This window comes from Vitis vinifera, chromosome 18 (assembly GCF_030704535.1).
Source record: "Vitis vinifera cultivar Pinot Noir 40024 chromosome 18, ASM3070453v1".
Classification (NCBI taxonomy): Eukaryota; Viridiplantae; Streptophyta; class Magnoliopsida; order Vitales; family Vitaceae; genus Vitis; species Vitis vinifera.
Window position 1 is genome coordinate 26104716 of NC_081822.1, and position 21265 is coordinate 26125980.

A 21265-nucleotide genomic window follows, 5' to 3' on the forward strand; every position below is an offset into this window, starting at 1 on the left:
TTAAATTCTTTAATGAATTTTTTAGTTATTAAGAATAATTTGAAACTAAAAAAACTAATTAATTAATTTTAAATTAAAGAAAATAATTTAGAAAGTTATCTTGGTAATTGAATAATAAATGTATGCATATAATAAATGTGGAAATGCCCTGTTCTAGTTCTCATGTTTATTTCTATCGTATCTACACACGAAAAAGGTGTATGATAAATATTGTTTCTATGTTTTGGGTGGGGAGATGGAAGTGGAAAAACAAAGAACGAATTTAGAGAGGAAGGTCAAGAGGTAAAACAAACAAAATGAATACAATATTAATATCAATTAAAATAAAACCAAAAGTATCATTTTGTCCCAATATAGCATCTTTCTCAGCCACTAAACACAAACCTCCATTTTCCTTTTTCTTGTAGCTTTCTTGGCCACCAAACACAACCTGAAAATGAACCCCAAAAGGAGGGAAACTCTAGAAATATGAGAAGTAATTTTCAAATTTAGGGCTTCAATTGAAAAATAAGAAATAGAATATAATCTCTTAGTGAAGTTGTAGTGGTTTATCCTGATGATCTTAGAGTCAAGGAGGATTGAAGCACTTGTGGAGGTACAACACCACTAGAGATGGAGCAACAATAGAGGTTGTTGTTAACCAAATCACGCACACATACGAATAGAAAATAAAAATAACACGAGATTTTTAACTTGATTATATTGATTGCTATGTCCACAAAGTATCCCAAAGTAAAATAAGAAATAATAAAAACTATAAAAAAATCTAAATTTTTTCAAACCTTTTCAAATTTTAATATAAAAATGACTAAAATTGAATAAAATAAATTAAATCATTTTCTCTTCTAATAATTTGTAAATAGATAAATCATTTCAATCAATTTCTTTTGAAAACAGAAGAATAATCATCTATTTTTCATGTTCGGTGATTAGTCGAGACATTGACATTGAGGAATATCCAGAAAGGCATTTCAGGAATCAGTCTAATTCTATCTATATTTGTTCTTGAAAATGTGAATCTCAATAATGGACTACACCTAGAGGGGGGGTGAATAGGTGTTCTAGAACAATTTAAAAATTCTCCCAACAAAGATTACCTAACCTTAGACTATCTTAATGTCAATAAACTTTTCTTCCAACAACTTTTCAACAAATCATAACATCTACAAGCAAGAATGTATGCATCAACACTCTTCCAACAATTTATCAATGCAAAACACATGCAAATGCTTCAACATTCCTAAAAAATAAATCAAAATGTAGAGTGAGAGAAAGAGACAATGAACACCGGATTTTTAACGTGAAAAACCTCCGAAGAGATAAAAAATCACGGGTCTATCACCGATTGAAAACTCCACTATGAAGAATAAAAACTAAGTACAAGGTTTTACCTAGCTCAAGCCAACCAATCCTTCCCGGACTACTTGACTAGTACATTCATTTTTAGCTTCTTCCTTCTTCTTTCGGAGCACACTTGGAGTCCACACCAAGTTCAATCCCGGCCTCTTCTTGAATCCACACAAGAAGAAAATGGGTATGTACCCAAACCCAAATAGAATGAGAGATTGAGATGTGAATAAAGGAATGAATTAATGCATTTATTGCTCAAGAAAATCCATTAAAAATTTATTTGGAAAACATTAAAAGAAATGGATTTTATTTGCAATCAAAAGCCCCAAATTAGGAAAACAAAATGAGAAAATGAAGAACACAAGGAGTGTGGCTGCTCTCTCCACGTTTCTTGCAGTCACCCCCAACAAAAATGAGAGAAGATTGCTTTTTAAAGTGTAAAAAGAAACCCTTAATCTAATGGCTAAGATTTGATAAAAAAAGAATTAGTTGGATCGATCCACCCCTGCACCAAAAACCATTTCTCCCAACTTTCTAACACATTTAAAGATTAAAAACCGGGTTGATTCACATCCAATCACCACACACTCAGCTACATATCTTGGCCTCTTAGCAAAGTTTTAGTCTTCAAAGTCAAGTAGTCCGAATAGGAATTGGAAAGCCGAGTTAGGGGACACTTAGGAATTTTGTTCGGAATTTCCAACCTAGTTAAACACTCACAGTTCGATTTGAAGAATGGAAGGATCCCAAAGAATCGATATTTCATTTAGTTGTTGAATCTCTCTTTGATTCAAAAAAGAATTAGATAAAAAAACAACATAAAAATGGGTTATCAAAAGTGTACGTTCTATTTATAAATATAAAAAAATAATAAAAGAAATGAGTTATTCTAAACACAATAAGGCATACTGATATTGAAAGTGAACAAGAAATATAAACAATAGGGCTTAACAAGTAGTGTTGTAGGTGCATGTTGCATGTTATTATATATAAAACAAAGTGAGACCATATGGCATATACAAAACAAAATTTTCTAATGGTAAAATTTTTTTCTACCGAGTAAAAAATAGTGGAGCTGGTAAATAATTTGAAACAAGAAAAATTGTGAGGTTTGAAAGACGCAATTTCAAATCAACAACCAAGAGAAAAGATGTTGGAACAGAGGGCTTTACTCGTACCATTGACATTCTAAGCCTTTAGTTTATGGTCCTTTATCAGCAAAGAGTAGTCAGTGGGATATTGCTAATTTCTTCTACATCATAACAAATCCCCTTAGCATCATCTTTTTGGTGTTTAATTGCCTCAAGTTATCTCCAAAAAAATGGATTTTTTTTCGTTTGTTAAATTTTGGAAAAGATAAATAATTAATAGTAGAAAAAAATGAAAGAATTTCGCCCTTCAAATCAGACTTCTGAGAAAGGAAAGCGACTCACCAATAATTAGAGAAGCAATTGCATTATTCAGCTTCAAGCTTGAGATCAGTGTTGGGGCTGTTTGAACCTTTTATGGTGGGGCTCATCAGCTGGGTTGTCTTCTACATCGTCACAGCTCCTCTTAGCATCATCTTGCCTGGATATGATCTTCTGCTCATCATCTCGGGCATATATAAGCTGGATCCCACACTTTTCCACTTCCACTGGTTCACCACAAAAGAAACCCTGAAATGAAGCCTTCAAGCGCCTCCTTTTGTTGGAGGCATACTTCATTGGAATAATAATCTTAGGATAATAGGTCACCCACACTTGATTTGGTACATCATCATCAATGTCACATTTACAGCAGCATTGAAACGATACATGATCCTTGAACCAGAATCGATGATCATCACCTATAGTTAATTCACATTCTAAACTCCAAGTATTTTCATTATCAAGGCCATCCTCAGATTCATTGTCAGGTTCTGAGCTTGGAGTTTCTTGGTTATCAATTTCATCCTCATATTCAATATCAGATTCTGAACTCCAAGTGTCTTGGTTATCAAATAAGTCATCAGATTCATAATCAAGTGGAACGTGAATGGAGAATAAAGCAAATCCTAAGAAGTCATCATTTTTGTACCAGTTCCGTGGAAGCTTTTTTGCAACTTTGGATCCCTCTTTCTGATACCTTATCCACTCTGGAATTCCACTACTTCTAGGAATGGCAATGCTAATTCCACCATTCAAATAGGGAGCAACATGGGGTTCTATTGGAATATCATTCTCAAGTTCCAAATCCTGCACAAAAGTACAATGTAAATCTCATGTCTGCATAAAAGCGAAAAATGTAATCAAAATTCCATGAAGATCATACCTGAATTAATGATTTGAAGCATTTTAACAGACAAGATTGAAGAAGATTTGATGGACTTGATAAAGTTTCCAGGGATGTGCAGCTGTGTACATCTAAAACTTGCAGACTTGATGAGAACTCTGGAATTCTTAGTAGGTTTTGACAGTGGCTCAAGTCAAGAACTCTCAGTGCTGTAAGTCTACTGATGCCATCAGGTATACTACTAAAATGGTTCCCCCCTAGAAGTAATGCTTGAAGTGATGATAGGTTGTAAATTTCTCTGGGGATTCCTCCTTCAATTAGATTGAAGTTGCTAAGATTTAATAGTTTCAATGAGTAGAGGCAGCAAATGTCATTCGGGATTGCTCTTTGTGATAGATTTGAATTTTGTATATCTAATATTCTCAAGGAACATAAACCTGATAAAGAAGGCAACTGACAGCCAATTGAATATGAATGTGTAGCATAAAGCTCTTCTAAACTTCGGAGGCTCCCCAAGTTCTCTGGCAACTTGTAGAGCTTTGGACAACAATCAACCACAAGAACTTTAAGAGATGTCAAATTACAAATGCTCTCTGGAAGACTCACAAGGTTGTCGCAACTTTCCACACTCAGACACTGAAGCCCTTGTAGATGATCAATTGAGGATGGTAGCTCTTCTATAGCTGTTTGGTTTAAATAAAGCTTTCTTAAATTTTCCATATTCTCCACGATTTCCGGAAAGCTCTTTAGTTCCGAACAGCCAGAGCAAAAGAGACTTTTAAGGGATTTCAACTTACAAATGTCACTTGGAAGACTCTCAAGCTTTTCGCAGTTGCGCAAACACAAACTATCAAGTGCTAAGGGACACTCAATAGTGGGCAGTTCATAGAATTCATTGCCCGCTAAACAAAGCTTCAATTCACATTCCGTATCCAATTGACAATCTGAGCAGCTATATCCGTGATCTCTAAATGTCCCAGCCAGGTCCCTGTTTTGATGAGCTAGGTCATATATAAGATCAATGACACAGTATTTTACTTTCAAGGGTTTACCATAGCGGTTATAGCCCTCTATTGAAGCCTGAAGTGCCGTCCATTGGTTAGAGTGAAAATTTTCAGGAATAGCTACCTTAGGATAATACATTACCCACATCTGATCTGATACCCCATCCTCATCATCTTCATAGCACTCACAATCAAAAGGAAATGGGAAATGCTCCAAGTCTCTAAGATCATCACCTTCACCTTCCATAATCAAATGACATTCTAAATTATGAGATGTATGAGCAGATTTTTTCTGAGATTCTTCATTCTCGGAGCTGTAATCAGATTCGTCTGAGGACGTATGCTCAGATTCATTTTCAGAGCTGTAGTCAAATTCACGGTCAGATTCATTATCAAGCAGAACATAGGCACAGCCTATGGAAAATCCCAAGAACATGTTATCTTGGTACCAATTCTGAGGAAGCATTCTTTCTGCATAACTTCCCTTTTGGAAACCATTTATCCACTTTGGAATCCCACTATCTCCAGGAATGAACACAACTTTTGTGAAATTACAATCTGTCTCCTGTATTATAAAATTAAGGAATATGTAAGTCCAGTGCCTGCCTAAAAAGTATAGGGAATGTCTGGCCAACATTTAAAAACAATTCTCTAGTCTTGACAACAAGAAAAAAAAGTTTATGTTTAATTTCTTTTTGTAAAAGCAACATTATATAAAATATTTCCTTTATATGTAATAATAATTAGATTTCTTATAGAATAAGGAAAACTAGTGAAAATATCTCTATAAATATTCTAGGTCATGAGGGGAAAGAAATTATGAGAGAGATGGGATAGAGATATAAGGAAGATTGAGAGACAATTGGTAGAGTAAGAGAGCTCACTAGGGTGTAGATGTGAGAAAGAATGAAAGACACCTAGTGGAGCAAAAGGGTTCATGGTTCAAGGTGACGATACTAGGAGTGAGAAAAGTAGGATGTTTTAGGACCCAGTAGTTGTATTTATTTTTATCCTCCATAAATTCTTTATCATATATTGAAATATTCTCTCTCATAAGTAAAAGTAGGCATGATTGGTTGAATCACGTTAAAACTTCATGTACCTTTCGATGTGGTTTGTTTTATTTTTTGTATTATTCCACTAATATGTTTACATTGGTACTTTCGTTGGCATAATAAGTGGTATCAGAGCCTTGGTTGAAGAGGTCTAGGAAGAGCCATGGGTGAAGATGCCTAGAAGAAACTTGGTTGAAGATGTTCCAAATTTGAAGACTTCAGGAAAAGCAAAGGGATTAGAGCCCAAAAGAAGATTACATAGAATTTTAGTGAAAGGTGAAATCAATTTTTCTATCATCAATAATACAAGAAACAAGAAGATTGTGGAATGCAACAAGAATGTGGTACACAAAAGGAAAAGTGGCACACGAGGAGAGCAACGGGCACAAGGAAACCATAGATCATGGAGAGATTGAAGATCAACTTAATGAAATTTGATTCTAAGTGGAATATACTTCTTTTTGTAAAAGGAATATTACATAGAATATTTTCTAAGTTTACATGTGATTGTAATTAGATCTGTCTTTATAGAATAAGGAAAGTTAGTGAGAATATCTTTATAAATATTCTAAGTCGGGAAAAAGTTATGAGAGAGATGTAATAGAGATATGAGGAAAAGCAAAAGACACCCAGGGGAGCGAAAGAGCTTATTTAAGTGTATATGTGAGAAAGAGTGAGAGACACCTAGTGAAGTAAAAGGACTCATGGTTCAAGGTGGAGATACAAAGAGTGAAGAAAAATGAGATGTTGTGAGATCCAGTAGTTGTATCTATTTTTGTTCTCTATAATATTCTATATCATATAATAAAATATTCTCTTATATTTGGAAAGTAGGTATTATCTTTCTATATAGTTTGCTTTATTTTTTGTGTTCTTCCATTAATATGCTTACATTGGTGCTTCCACTACCACAACACAAACAACCTAACAAAAAAAGAAAAACAAATACATGAACAAGCAACCCAATTGATAGATCAATTTTTTTCATAAGTTTGATAACTTTTAAAAATAATTTACACCTCAAAAACCAAAATTCATGGACTAATTCTATTATTTCTCATTTACATATAACTATAAACTTTTTTAGTTTTCTCATGGGTAAATAGATTTTAAATCAAATGAGACTTATTACATTTTATTCAATAATGAATATGATAATTTTAAAATTAATTTGATACAAAACATCTTGTCACTATTTAGGTAGTATTGTGTATATGCAATGAAAAAACCTCACTTATTCATATATATAAAAAAAGAAGTGAATAGTGAATAGTGCTTCTTTCATAACTTATTTTAAACAAAATATTATTTTTCACTTTTAACAAAATAATATTATTATTCACTTTTAACAAAATAATATACTTAAACTATGATCATTTTTTTTCTAAGAAAGAATGCTTTATTCTTTTATTATAGTGTTACTATCCATATTTTATCAAAAACTATTTATCTTTTGAAAACACTACTATAAATATTTTTCCTCGAAGTGTTCTTTGTTTAGTTTGTTCTTGAAATCTGTTTTGAAAAACTTGTCAAATATACTAATCATAACAAAATAAAAAAAAAATATAGAAAAATCCTTTCTTCAGTTTTTTTTATTTTTTATTTTTAATCTTGAAATCTAATTTAGAAAACATGGTGGAACAAGCCCTAAGGTGCCATGAAAATCATACCTGAATTGCCGACTTGAAGCATTTGAGGAGACTCCACGGACCTGATGATAAAGTAACTGGTGAACCATGTGTATCTAAAGCTCGCAGACTTGAAGGAAGCTCTGGAATTTGTAGAAGCTTCTTGCAGTGGCTCAAGTTAAGAGATCTCAATCTTGGAAGTTTACTTATGCCAGCAGGTATTGTACTAAAATGGTTCCCCCTGAGTTTTAATTCTTCCAATGAAGAGAGGCAGAAAATGTTACTGAGTATCCCCCGTTCCATTCTATTGTAGTTAAGACTTAAGGACTTCAATGAGGACAAGCCATTGTCATTCGGGATTACTTCACCAGTTATATTGGATTGGTCTAGAGATAATTCTTTTAAGGAGGATAAACCTGACAAACAAGGCAGTTCACATCTAAGGAAATTCAATGAAAGACTCTCTAAGCAAGGCAGGCTCTCCAAGTCCTCCGGCAATTTGTCCAGTTTTGGACAGTAACTAAAACTGAGAGCTTTAAGAGACCTCATTGCACAAATGCTCTTTGGAACATGTATAAGGTTTCTGCATCCTGTCAAATCCAAGTCTGTAAGGCCCTTAAGATGTTTTGTTGAGGATGATGGTAACTCTTTTAAATCTGTCTCGCTTAGATAAAGCTCCCTTAGATTTTTCATTCTTTCCTTGATTTCTGGGAAACTCCTTAGCTTTAAACATTCACGGCAACACAGAGTACGAAGGCCTTTCAACTTGTAAATGTCACTCGGAAGACTCATGAGGTTTGTACAACCTATCCAATTCCAAAAAAATATACCAAAAGTTATTCAACAACCCCATATATTGATTGGTGAACCATAGGTAAACTAGATTGTATAACCTTCTAGAATTAGAATCTCCAAATTCGGCACACTTGTGATGTCTGGGATTTTGATGAGATGCACAGAAAAACTGAGATTGATGACCTTTAATATGTTAAATATCTGGAAAAAAAAAGGAAATTTATTTTAGTAGATAAACTTCTACAAACTTTAAAATTTATCTAAAACAAAATAGCTAGGACTAAATAATATTCATACCATATTTCCTTCACAAAGTTGTTTTATGTTGCTACACCGTAAATGGAGTTCAACAAGATTATCTGCTTGAAAATTTGAGGGCAAAGATTCCAAGGAGTATCCATCCCAATGGAGAAATGTTAACTCAAAAGAAGGAATTTGAAAGTTTGCAGGAAGGTGCATCTTAGAGAGTTGCACTTGATCCCCCACAACATGATGTTCTACCATAGAATCGTATTTTGCATCTTGATGTACTATGAGCAATCTAAGTCTGTTCATCATTTTAAAAGCTTCTGTAGTGAATTGTATCTGTTCTGATGCAGATATGTCTAGGATTATTCCTTCAATAGCTTCTGTCCCCTAGAACAAAATGGCTAAAATAAGCAATGAATAAACCACATAATAAAAATATTTCCATTAAAGCTTATAAAAACACACATACAAAGGCTTACATTCATGTATTTAGTTTCTTACCGTATTTTTGGTTAGTACTCGATAAACATCTTCAGGATCCCACAATCTGCTCCATTTTCCAGGCTCTTTCGGACATTCTTGGCGAACAATTTCATGACCCATTTGTTGTATCAAATTATGCATCTCTAACTTATTTTCTAAAATAGTTATCAAACCCTTATCATGAAGAATACTTATTCCACACTCTATAGAGACATTATGTAATATTCTTGAAACAACTTCTTTATCTTCCCCTTCGAAAAAACATGCAATATCAAGGAATATTCCTTTCTCTATATCATTGAGTCCATCATAGCTTATTTTAAGTACATTTTGAATCTCTATGTGAGGTATCTTTTCTAGCTTATGCAATGCTTCTTTCCATTGAGATCTTGTCTTTCCAAGAAAAAAGGAGCCCAAAACTTTGAGTGCTAATGGAAGGCCTTTAGCATATTCTATTATGTGGTAGGAGAGGTTTCTATAAGCTTCTTGAGGCAGATTCTGTTTAAATGCCCACCTACTAAAGAGCTCAATAGATTCTTCTTCATTTAGTTTCTCAACCTCATATGATACATGCTTCCCATATTGAGTGAGGAAACGTTTATCTCTAGTGGTTATGATGACAATGCTTTTTGTACTAAACCACTCAGGCTCTTCAGCCAAGTATTCCAATTGCTTTAGAGCGTCCACATCATCAAGGACAACAAGAACCTTTTTTGAGTTAAGACAATTTTTTATCATCTTGAGTCCTTCTTCAATATTGCTTACTTTCAAACATTTTCCCCTTAGGATACCATGAAGAAGTTCTTGTTGCAATTGAAGTGTATTATCTTTAGATCTCTCTCTAACATTTTTAAGAAAGCAACTACCATGGAATTCATATGAGATATCATTATAAATAGCTTTAGCAATAGTAGTTTTACCAATTCCACCGATTCCAGATATCCCAACCACACAAACCTCATTTGACTCAATGTTCATCAATGATTTGAGTTTTTCCAAATGAAAACTCATTCCGATTATGTTCTTGCCCACATTTAAAGGCTCACGATTTAATCTTCTGATGATGTCATTAGTGATTCCTATGAGTACCTCTGACTCATATCTGCACCAATTAAAAAGTACATATCATGAGTTAGAATGAGCTGCCGATTGAAGTACTAGAACAAAATTTGGAGAAATTTGGTGATGTTTGATGTTATCCATTAGATTTGTACGATTGGCATGCAATAGAATGTGGGTGGATAGTATTTGGACCAATGATTTTCTTTCCATACCCCATAATTTCTATATATATATATATATTAAAATATGGATATATGAAATTCTGAAAATTTTCTCTTTTTCTTCCTTCCAATGAAACCCTGATCCTAATCTAGTTTCTTATCCTTTCACATCTCATTCTCTTTTCCTTCCCATTTTCTTCCTCACTTCAAGATAAAGGGGAAAAAAATTGAGAGACCTAGACAAGGAGGAATCATTGCCTTGGCCATGGCATTACCATCCCTATTTCTCCCTTCTTTGTTTGTCTTTTTTTCTTTTCCTCAATTTGAAGTGCAAGGAACGTGGAGAAGAAAGGGAAGGAAATGGTGTTAAGATTAGGGTTAAGGAAGAATATTAGGACATTTATCATAGTTTGTTATGTTAATTTTGTATTAAAAAAGATTTGGATGGTAGAAGGGAAAAGAACTGAAGCCAAAATAGAATCCCCTAAAATGGAAAGGAAAATGGGGTCTAGCCAATTTATTGTAAGTATAATTTAGTTATGTCATGTTTACATGCAAGTGAAGAAAAGAAAAGGAAACTTATATAAGATTTGTGCCAACTTTTGCTGCTTGATTAGTTAGAAGTGAATTTCTAAATTAAATGGTGAAGGAAAGTATACTTACTGGTTATCCACATGCCATCCGGATAGATTGCCTACTTGTGTCAAGGCAGCCCTCCACTTCACTATGTTCTCCTTCTCTAGGTCTGCATCCTTTTCATAGTTGGAAAAGGCCTCTCCATAACTTCCGGATTGATGTCGCACTTCTGATGGATTCACATGGTAGAAAACAGGATGGATTGTTGACTCTTTCTGTGTCATACGCTCAGTGATTTTTACAAGTTCATTTAAACACCATTTCGAAGTAGCATAATTTCTTGAGAATATGATAATGAAAATCCTTGATTTCTGAATTACTCTTGAGAGTTCAGATGCAATATCTCCTCCTTTATCAAGTTCTTCACTGTCTCTGAAAGTATGAATTCCATTTGCAATCAAAGTGGTGTAGAGATGATCACTGAAATTTTTGCGGGTGTCTTCACCTCTAAAACTCAAGAATACATCGTAATTTCGGTCCGCAGAAGCCATTACTAGATGGCTTGTACCAAAAACTGCAAGAGTTTTGAGGAGGGCTTTGGATGCTGAGTGACTTCCCCTACCCTTAAAACATAATGATCATGGAAGGAAGGGCACAACTTTAGAGGCAGTAAATATCTTTTTGCCAATCATGGGTTTGGCATGAGTCTTCTTTATTCTCAATTATCCCCCATTTGTTGGACCTCTTTAGAAGGGATGGTGCCTGAAAATCAACAAAGTTGAAGTCCTTGTTGTCATTTTGCATTTCAATAAAGTTGAAAACAAGTATTTCTTTAGCATTCTTATTGATTGAGTCCAGGTGGATCCCATCTTATTTGTCTTTACTTTTCCTCCTTTTCCCTTTTTATGCTTTGGGGCCACTTCTTTTATACTATATTTGCATCCATTAAGCTTTCAATACAACAAAGACAGAAAGAAAGAGAGCTAATGTTAAACATATATTAAATTAATTGATGGGGTAAGACAAAGCCTCTAATATTTATATCAGAAGAAGAATATGACATGATAAAATATTTCTCGAAGTTTTAGTAAAATCGAAAATATAGTTAGGCACTAAAAAAATATACCATAAGAAAAAATTATGGAAATTTATTGCAAATGCCTTTTAACACTTATTTGAAATATATAGTCAAGCATTAATGTTCATATCATATTTACATCAACCCATTTAATTTGTATTTTATTTTTTAATTTTCTCTTTCTTCTTTCGGTTTCTCCTTTTTTTTTTTTTTGTCTTTTTCTTTTTGGGAGAATTATCTTTTGGAGGTAGATGGGCCCCCAAATTAACAAAAGGTCCGTATAACTCTTCAAATTGAGTTGAAGGATATGAAATAGTAACGGACAAATATACCCTTTAAGAACACATATAAAATATTTTATAAAATTAAGTTAAATAATTTTTTTTCAATAATTTTTTTTTTCAAAAATACTAAATTAAATAAAAGTAGTTTTCAAAAATATGAAATTAAATAATTTTTTTTCAAAAATATTAAATTAAATTTTTTTTTCAAAAATATTAAATTAAATTTTTTTTTCAAAAATATTAAATTAATTTTTTTTTTCAAAAATATTAAATTAAATTAAAGTATTTAAAAAAATTAAATTAAATATTTTTTAAATATTAAATTAAATAAATTTATTTTTTAAAAATATTAAATTAAATTAAAGTATTTTAAAAAATATTAAATTACATAAAAGTATTTTAAAAAAATATTAAATTAAATAAAAAATATTAAATTAAATAAAAGTATTTTTAAAAAATATTAATTTTTTTCTCAAAATCAACAATGGGCATTTTTGAAAATATTGAAGGATGATATCCTTCAACTCAATTTCCATACTTTCATTGGGTTTTGGGCTCAATTTGAAGAGTTACATGGACCTTTTGTTAATTTGGGGGGTCATCTACCCCCAAAACATAATTCTCCCTTTCTTTTTTGCTTTTCTTTTTCATTGTGGTGCTTTTTCTTTCAGGTCACCTCTTTTCCTCTTTTGCTTTCTCTTTTGTTTTTTTCTTTCTTTTTAGTTTTTTGTTGAACCAATGCTTCTCTCTTTTACTTTACCTTTTACTCCCATTTGTGCAGTCGGTGGATGGTCGGACTCACTTTTCCTCCTGGCATTTTACATTGAAGACCAATCATGCATTCAAGAACTAGAACAAAATTTATGGTCAATAACAAAGAATGTTGGAGTCGCACTTATTTTGAAACAAACCCAATTTATTCATTTAACTTTTTAAACGACCAGATGATATTTATTGAATTGACTGGTGCTTTGAAGACACAAAATTTTGATCAGAATCACATCAGTTTCATAATACTTCCTTCTGATGTTAGGAAGATAAAACAATTTTGAATCAAGGATTATCTAATATCTATTATCTAGTCATTGTATATGATTGATAATGGCATTAAAATATGTGGGTCAAACTCTCTTGGTATGATGGAAATCTCTTCTCTTGATCAGATTATTTCGTGCATTTTCTTGACATGTTTCTGTGGTTTGGGATGTGCTTGTGCTTTTTTTCTTCTTCTTTCTTTTTTTCCTTTCTCTTCTTCCTAGTTTTGCTGATTTGGCAAACACTTGATACTTAGACAATATATTATCTAAATTAAGAAGGCCTTTGGTACAATTTTCTGTGAATCAAAGATAAAGTCCTTCAAATGAGCTTCTCCTTTTTTACTTTTATTGTTGAATTAATCATTCAACACAGAATAGGTAGTTCATATTCAATACTGTACTAGTATATCAAATTTCTCAATTCTGTTAGTTGCCTGTTAGTTTTTGTATCATTTCAATTTCATATTGGCAAAATTAGAAGTTCAATTCCAAGAAGAAAAAAAAAAAAAAAAGTTAGTTTTGGGGGTTTTTGGAATGGCTAGAAACACTTGATCTAACTTGAAGTAAACTATTGATTTGGAAAGAAAGGGTTTCATTGTAAATAATATGACTGGAAGTCAATTCATTTTAGTTCCCACCAATTCTAGATCAAATGAGTTAGAAAATATCTCTTAATTCCTTGATTTGGAAAGAAAGGATTTTCATCGTATATACTATGGCCGAATTCATTTTAGTTTCTTTGTTCCAATTCTTGCAATTAATCTGAATAAATGTACTTGCAGAAAGGGTAATTTACTTTTCATGATTCTTTCCTTCCATAAGATGCATGGTAACTTATCTTTTCTATATTCGAGGAAGGAAGCAACATACTTGGGATATTGGTCATGCCAACTATTTTTATTTTGTTAGGATGACTTTACTTTTGAGGACTTTGGTTTCTTATTTGATATTTTTTTTTCAAGAAATTTGTTACTAGTAAATGTAAAATTAGTGACGATTTATGAATGAATGTTTTGAAATTATATTTTGATTATTTGTTTTAATGTTTTAACAAAAAAATATTTTAAAGCAATTTGAGAAATTCAACAAAAAAATATTTTAAAAGCACTATTTGTAATATGACTTATAGCAATGGAACTATAAGAAAATTGACTTTTAGTAATAAAATGCTTTCTTATTGAAAGTTTGAATTTCATCTAAAAAAACATTTCCCGACAAAAAGTGTCTCGTGTCATGTTCATCTCCCTACACCAGTCATTGAAAGTATACCCACAAAAATCTCATTTTATTGCCCAAAGTTTTCTACGATGAAATAGAAATTTCATCAATGAAGGTTTTTCCATACAAAATATTTCATCAACAAAAGTAAAAGAATTGTATCACTAAAAAAATCATCGATTGTCCCCAATGTGGTCAATAATTAACAATAAAAAATTCATTTCATTAGCAAATCTCTTTACTGGTAAAATAATTCGTCTCCAAAAGTATCACCAATGAATTATAAATTTATTGTAAATGATGTAAGAACCTTCAATAATAAAATATTTCATGGGGTGTTACCTTTCAAAAATGAATAGTTTCATCAAGAAATGTATTTACAAATTTTTTTTTCATATTATAATTATACATTTTCTAGTACTATTTAAATCTAAATAGTTTCATCAAGAAATGTATTTACAATTTTTTTTTTCGTATTATAATTATACATTTTCTAGTACTATTTAAATCTAATTAAAATATTACAATGAATATTTTTATTCCAAAACCTTATAAAAATCAAAATATATTACACATAACCTCATTGGTAATATATGTAACCATAATAAGTAATCATAACAATAAATATGTATGCTAAAAGTTATATAAAAAAAGTAAAGTGTCATTCTAACATAGTGTTAGTCACAAAATAACCACATCAATATGAACAAAAAAAATGAGGAGAATTAACCATATACATATCATAAAAGAGGGTCATGAGGACACTTGGCCTGATGATGCAAAATTTCTCCAAATTTTGATTGATGTTATTTGATCTTTTTTATTTATGTTATTGACCTTCAAAACCAAAGTCTCTGACATCTTTGTCCTAAACCTTCTCACAAATTTCTGCCTCCATCGTTGCCACAACTCCCTCTACAATTGGCGATATTAAAGCTCTAACATCTTCTCCTATAAATAAAAAAGAAAAAAAAACAAACAAAAAATAAATTAAAAAACAAAATATAATAAATTAGTAATTGAAATTTTCATCAAAATTCCAACATGATCTCCCGTATTTCTTAAACATATTGTTATGATATGTTTTTCCTATACGAGCCCATTGTTTCTTTTATCAATCTTTGGATTAAAATCTTTCCAAGTGAAAATTTTAACTACACGACCAATGAACAAAAAAATCATGTATGGTATAGAAAAGAAGTATTCAATTTGAAAGGAGAAAAGTTCATGGAGATTAGAGTTTTTTTACCATATTTTCTTAGAAAATTTTCTTGATTTATCTATTGATTTTGTTTTTACAACCTAATGCTATATATATATATATATATATATATATATATATATATATATATATATATATATATATTGGATGCTAATAATTGACGAAGTCAATGACAAAATTCAGAAAAAAAAAAAATCTGAAACTTAAGTGGAAGAAAATCTAAATCCTACACAACACTGGGAAATTTTAACAAAGAAAATATTCTTGCACTAATTTGGGTACAAAATATCGAATCCATCGATATGAAGAACAAATATATATATATACCATAGACACCCAGGACAAGGTCATATGCAATGAAAACAGGAATTATGTCATGATTCAATACAAAGAAGAGGAATCAGAAAATACAAAAGATATCCAACAAGAAATTTAAAGAGAAGGAACCAAAAAACTTGTTAGTTCATGATAAGCTTAAAACCGGCCATGATAGGCGGTATAAGAATAAAAAACATAAAATTAAAATCAAAGCTTAATTAAAACCATCCATGTAGGAGGTACAAGAATATAAAATGAAATAAAAACAAAACTTAATTAAAAACCATCCATATAGGAGGTAATCAAAACATATTTATATTATACATAAGGAGAAATATCTTACAAAGGGAGGAAAGCTTTGAAGAAAGCTTGGGGCTTGAAGGGCTTACATGATGAGAGAGAAAGAAGAGAGAAGGAAGAGCATAAGCTTGGGAGAGGTTTTAGATTTAAAATTATGAGTGCTTACAAATGGAGATCAAGTCTCCTTAAATAGGCAAAAATATGAATAGTAACCTCGTGCATGAATAGTGAATAGTGAATAGTAAAATTCACTTTTCCACCGAATTCCATCGAAAAACCTACTTTCGGCTGAGAAGACTTCTGATAGGCTTCTTTAGACTGTGTAGTCACATGCTTGTTGCTTTTGGTGCAGAAACTACAAAGCTTGTAAAATATTCTTGATGGAAGACATAAGGCTGATGATTACTTAGATCTTCTTATTAGAGGAAGGATTCCTTCATAGTCATCACCATTGTCTGGAAGGTAGCTTGTTGAATCATCAAACTCTGCATAAGAATTTTCTTGGGAGAAGCTTGAGCTTCCTTCTTCAAGGATTTTCTGGAAATCTTGAGGGGTCTTAGCTGCTGCGAGCATGGCTTGTAACTGTTGCTTTTTGAGAAGAAACTGAGACATATCATCATTGGCTGAGACTTGTGTGGGGTTCTTGAGGAAATACTGCTTGACTGCATCAATAGATGCATCATTTTTCAAGGCATCCCACCATTTAGTTTTAAAAGTCTTTCCCAGAGATGGAAAGACAACTGATTCGTTTGTAATGATAATATAGTCCCACTAGACTATCCAAGCAAGGCCAAATTTGCTGAAAAAGAATAGTAAAGGGGGAAAAGCTGAAAGTTCTCTAGGGATATCAAAAGAACTTCTGAATAGCTCAAAGCCATCCAGGATGGGCTTAGGAAGAATCTTAGTAGTCGGACCATAATAAGTCCACCAACTGTAGAACCAAAATGGGAAAGAGGAAAACTGATTCTTAGATGGAAAATAGAACATCCATGAATGATGGAAGTCCCTATTTTGGATCAGAAAAGCATTAAACCATGCTCTCTGATAATCCTAATAATTAAAAAACCTTGGCTTTGATGGTTCAGAAAATTCCCTTGAAAGATTAGGATTTCCACCCCATTGCTTGACAGTAAGAATCTTATAGATATGGCAGGTAGAGAATGCCAAACCCATATTGCTGAATTTGTCAGCATTATGCTTAATTTTAACAGAACCAGTTTCTGTAAGGACTGTTTCATAAAACTCTCTTGTTTTTAAAATATCACCAGAGGGATAATGAAAATTTTCTTGAAAAGCTTTTATAGCAATTTCTCTGGGGTTTTCAGAGAAAAATTCTCTTTCAATAACCAAAAGAGGTTGATTTAAATCATTTTGCCAATATCTTGATTTTGTTGAAAGAGGTGTAGGGTTGTTGGCAGCCACCACAATTTGCTAGTTTGAAAAAAAGGAGCTTGATGCTAATTCCTTTTGAGAGGGATTAGCCTTAGTGACTTGCTTGAAGGTCTAGGACCCTGAAATGGCTGGGTACTGGGTGGCCTTGACTGGATTAGCTAGATCAGAATGATCATAATACAAGGTCATCATCTTGTTAGGCATAGGGTTAGAAGAATGAAGCCTTGCTTCTTCTTCCTCAACTTGTTGGCTCCATAGCATTTTATGGGGAGAAGGAGCTTGACTGGGTTGGGTTTTCTGGTTAGGAGCTTGGGTATTCTTTTTAGGGGCCATGGTCTCGTGAACCCTGCAAATTCCACGAGTTGAGTGATTAGGAATGAAACTTTCTCCTTTAATAAACTTAATTTGAAAATTAGGGTTTAAAATAATCCAATCAGTTAAATTATACTTAAAAGCTATATACTTAATTGTTTTCTCATATGTGAAAACAACTTTTAAAATTCCTTGGTTCAAAATATCAGTTTGAAATTTTGAAATGCATAAAGGAATGCTTAAAATATCATTTATAATGAGATTATGAATGAATTGGGTACCTAATATCTTAGGTGGATCATCTATTCTAACAAGATTAATTTCTTGATCACAAAGAGTGATGTTTTCAACAGGATTAGCAAATTGAAAAAGAATTTCCTTATAAAAAAGCTTTGTTCTTATACCTTGGTTATCTACCCACAAGGGATAAATAAAGCTTAAGAAGGGTATTCCTAGAAGGGCTTTTTCCTTAAGATCCTTAACAAGGATAAAGGTTTGCTTAATACAGATGGCATGGTTACGAATATGAACATCTGTTAATTTATACTTAATAGCAAGTCTTTTGCCATTGGCTCTAAATAGAGACTGACTAGTCTCTTCACATAAAGGAATAGGTACAAGACCTTCTTGAAGGCAATTTTCAGCTGCTCCTGAATCAATCAAAACAATAATATCAAGGACAAATTTATCTTTGACTACTATAGTAAGGGAGACTTCCCACCTCTGGAAGATAACCCTACTCACAGTATTCAAAAAAGTATTTATCTCATTATCATTAACATGAGAAGATTCTGTTATATCCATATGGTTTCTTTGGTTGACAATTCTATTGATTTGTTCTTGGAGATCAGAAAGACCTAAACCTATGAATTGTCTTAATTCCTTAATTTGGTCAAGAAAAGACTTCTATTCTGATGACAATAAGCAAAGAAATGATTGGTTCTTTAGCACTATTCCTAAAGTCATTAGAGCCATTCACCAAGAAGAATTCTATGCCTACTTAGGACAGGAAAAGAAAAATATTAAGTTTTGGATTTGGTTTGAACTCTTCAAACAAGAGAATTATCCAGATTATCCTTATAAGCGCGTTAATAACACTAAGAGTACTGATAAAATTAAGTCCTTTGAATTTTCTAAGGAATTCCAAGAAAATCCCCAAATCAACTAGGCTTTTGTTGATAGGATTAATCAGAAGATTAAGGATAATCTTGTTGCCCCTTTGACTGTTCAACCTCATAAGAGAATCAATATGGTTAAAGGTGATATTAGTTCAGAAGAAAAAGTTGATGAACTAATTAAAATGTTTAAGGAACCCCATAATCAAATTATTTCAAAAGATATTAACAATTTAGAAACCTTTAAGACTAGGATACTATCCTAGACCTACATTTCTTGACATGCAGTTTGAGGAAAGGAATCAGTATACTCAAGCCTCATACACCAGTGGTACTATCTATGAATGGAACATAGACGGTATGATCGAGTATAACATACTCACTAAGCTTCAAGAAATGACCATGGTAAGTACAATCTATAAATTAAACAATAGATTGCCAGATCATGCTGTAGCTCAGACCATTGTTGTTGGGTTTACAAGTCAGCTTAAGGGTTGGTGGGATAATTATCTCACTTTTGATGATAGAAATAGTATCCTTAAAGCCTATAGGATTAATGAGAATAGTGAAGTTGTTAAGGACGAAGATGGCCAAGATATAGAGGATGCAGTGGCTACTCTAATCTACTCAATATCCAAGCACTTCATTGGAGGTCCTGCAAAAATTAAGGATAAAACTGCAGATCTCTTGACCAACCTTAAGTGTCCCAAACTTCATGATTTTAGGTGGTATAAGGAAGTCTTCCTAACCAAAGTCATGCTAAGATCAGATTGTAACTAGCATTTTTGGAAAGAAAAATTCATCTCAGGATTACCAAGCTTTTCTCTAAGAGAATTAGGATCAAGATAAGGGAACAGTATAATGGTCAAATCCCTTATGATAAGCTAACCTATGGTGAGATTATAAGCATTGTCACAACTGAAGGGATTAAGTTGTGCAATGACTTCAAGCTTAAGTAACAAATGAAGAATGAACAAAAAATCTACAAGAATGAATTTGGATCATTTTGTAGCCTGATTCGTGTCCAGCTGGTGTCCCTTGATTTTGGTCCTCAGGGAGTAATCAACAAAATTTATAACTTATTACACCATGTACTAGGGTAGCAAAGACAAAGCTACTATAGCATAGTGGCTCTAGGGTCGTTCACTGGGATGGGTTTTCACTTCACAATTGATATTAATTCAAAGCTAAATTGGTGCCTTTTCATTTCAAGGTTAGCTTTAAAAGAAAACATTATCTTTGGTTGAAAAGGTTGGTTTTAAGCTAACCAAAAATAGTAACTCATTTTACTTACAAAGAAAAGTGTTTCTTGGAGTTTAGATCACTAGGCTCAGGTTCCTTGAACAAAAAGGGAGTTCCGGTCACTTGTTTCTTTTCCTCGCATTGGGGATTTAACATATAGTTATTTCCCGAACCGGTGTTGTACAGATGCTTCCCATTAATGGGTTCAAACACTAAATCCCTCTCACTGATGCATCTTGCAATGACTTGTGCCTCTCACCTAGCATTTGCCATCCAAGATGATCCTTAACCTTGGATTATTCGTCAAAATCTCGCAAGAGATAACTAATGGATGTCTCCTTGGAGTCCAAAAGCTTACCAAATGTTGGCTATTCTAGAAAATCCTACCTTCAAACCACCTCCCAAAGGCTCGTAAGAGGTAAACTAGTGCATATCAATGGATGGAGATCACTTGCCTTACCAAGTGTTGGCCCAGGTGATTTAAAGGCGTTTTAAGTTAACTAAAAAGTTAAAAACTATTAATGGGTCACACTTTCTCTTCATTAAAAACTAAAACAACAAAACTTCCAATTTATGCATTTGGAAACTTACCCGACTTTCTTCACTCCAAGAGACAAAGAGCCTAGCCTCTCATCCTCTGAGGAAAAATCCTCAGAGTTTGATTGGCTAGAAAACAAAAATATATAATATACAAAACAATTAAAACGAGAAGGTAAGGCAGAGCAAAGGCTCTGTATTTTACTTCCTTGCAAAACTGTACAAAGGATCGATCGATATATGTTTGATATCTTTTGTAAAGGAAATTACAAACTATTTATAAGAGGTTATTTCACCCTTTTGTTCTTACTTAAAGACTAAGGAATCCTATGATAGGTGGGTTACAAGGAGACTTTGGGGATTTAGACATCAAATATCTAAAGCAAAATATCTCAAAATGTTGGTGGCAAATATCGGGAAGTTTCAGGAGAACACCGCGGCACTGTGCAAAATATCTCAAGATGTCGGTTGCAAATATCGGGAAGCTTCAGGAGAACACCGCGTCACTGTACAAAATGGTTGCGAAACTCTCCGGGTAAACGCTATCAGAGGATCCGGATATGTCCAACCGGGGAAGTTGAAACGCCCTCC

The 21265-nt window shown here is 32.6% G+C and overlaps 1 protein-coding gene and 1 pseudogene across 1 annotated transcript; both read right to left on the reverse strand.

The window, feature by feature from the left end:
* Window positions 1-242: 242 nt before the first annotated feature.
* LOC100266302 (disease resistance protein RPV1) lies at window positions 243-11356 on the reverse strand. The gene is made up of 8 exons (XM_002264363.5): window positions 10707-11356; window positions 8839-9922; window positions 8386-8724; window positions 8187-8289; window positions 7336-8099; window positions 3643-5172; window positions 2784-3566; window positions 243-430 (listed from the first exon to the last, which is right to left on the reverse strand). Exons 1-7 carry the CDS (start codon window positions 11168-11170, stop codon window positions 2829-2831), a joined length of 5022 nt encoding a protein of 1673 aa, XP_002264399.1. The 5' UTR covers window positions 11171-11356; the 3' UTR covers window positions 243-430; window positions 2784-2828.
* A 3495-nt stretch (window positions 11357-14851) lies between these two features.
* The window catches only part of LOC100261094 (disease resistance protein RPV1-like), a 37014-nt pseudogene continuing 30600 nt past the window's right edge, over window positions 14852-21265 (reverse strand).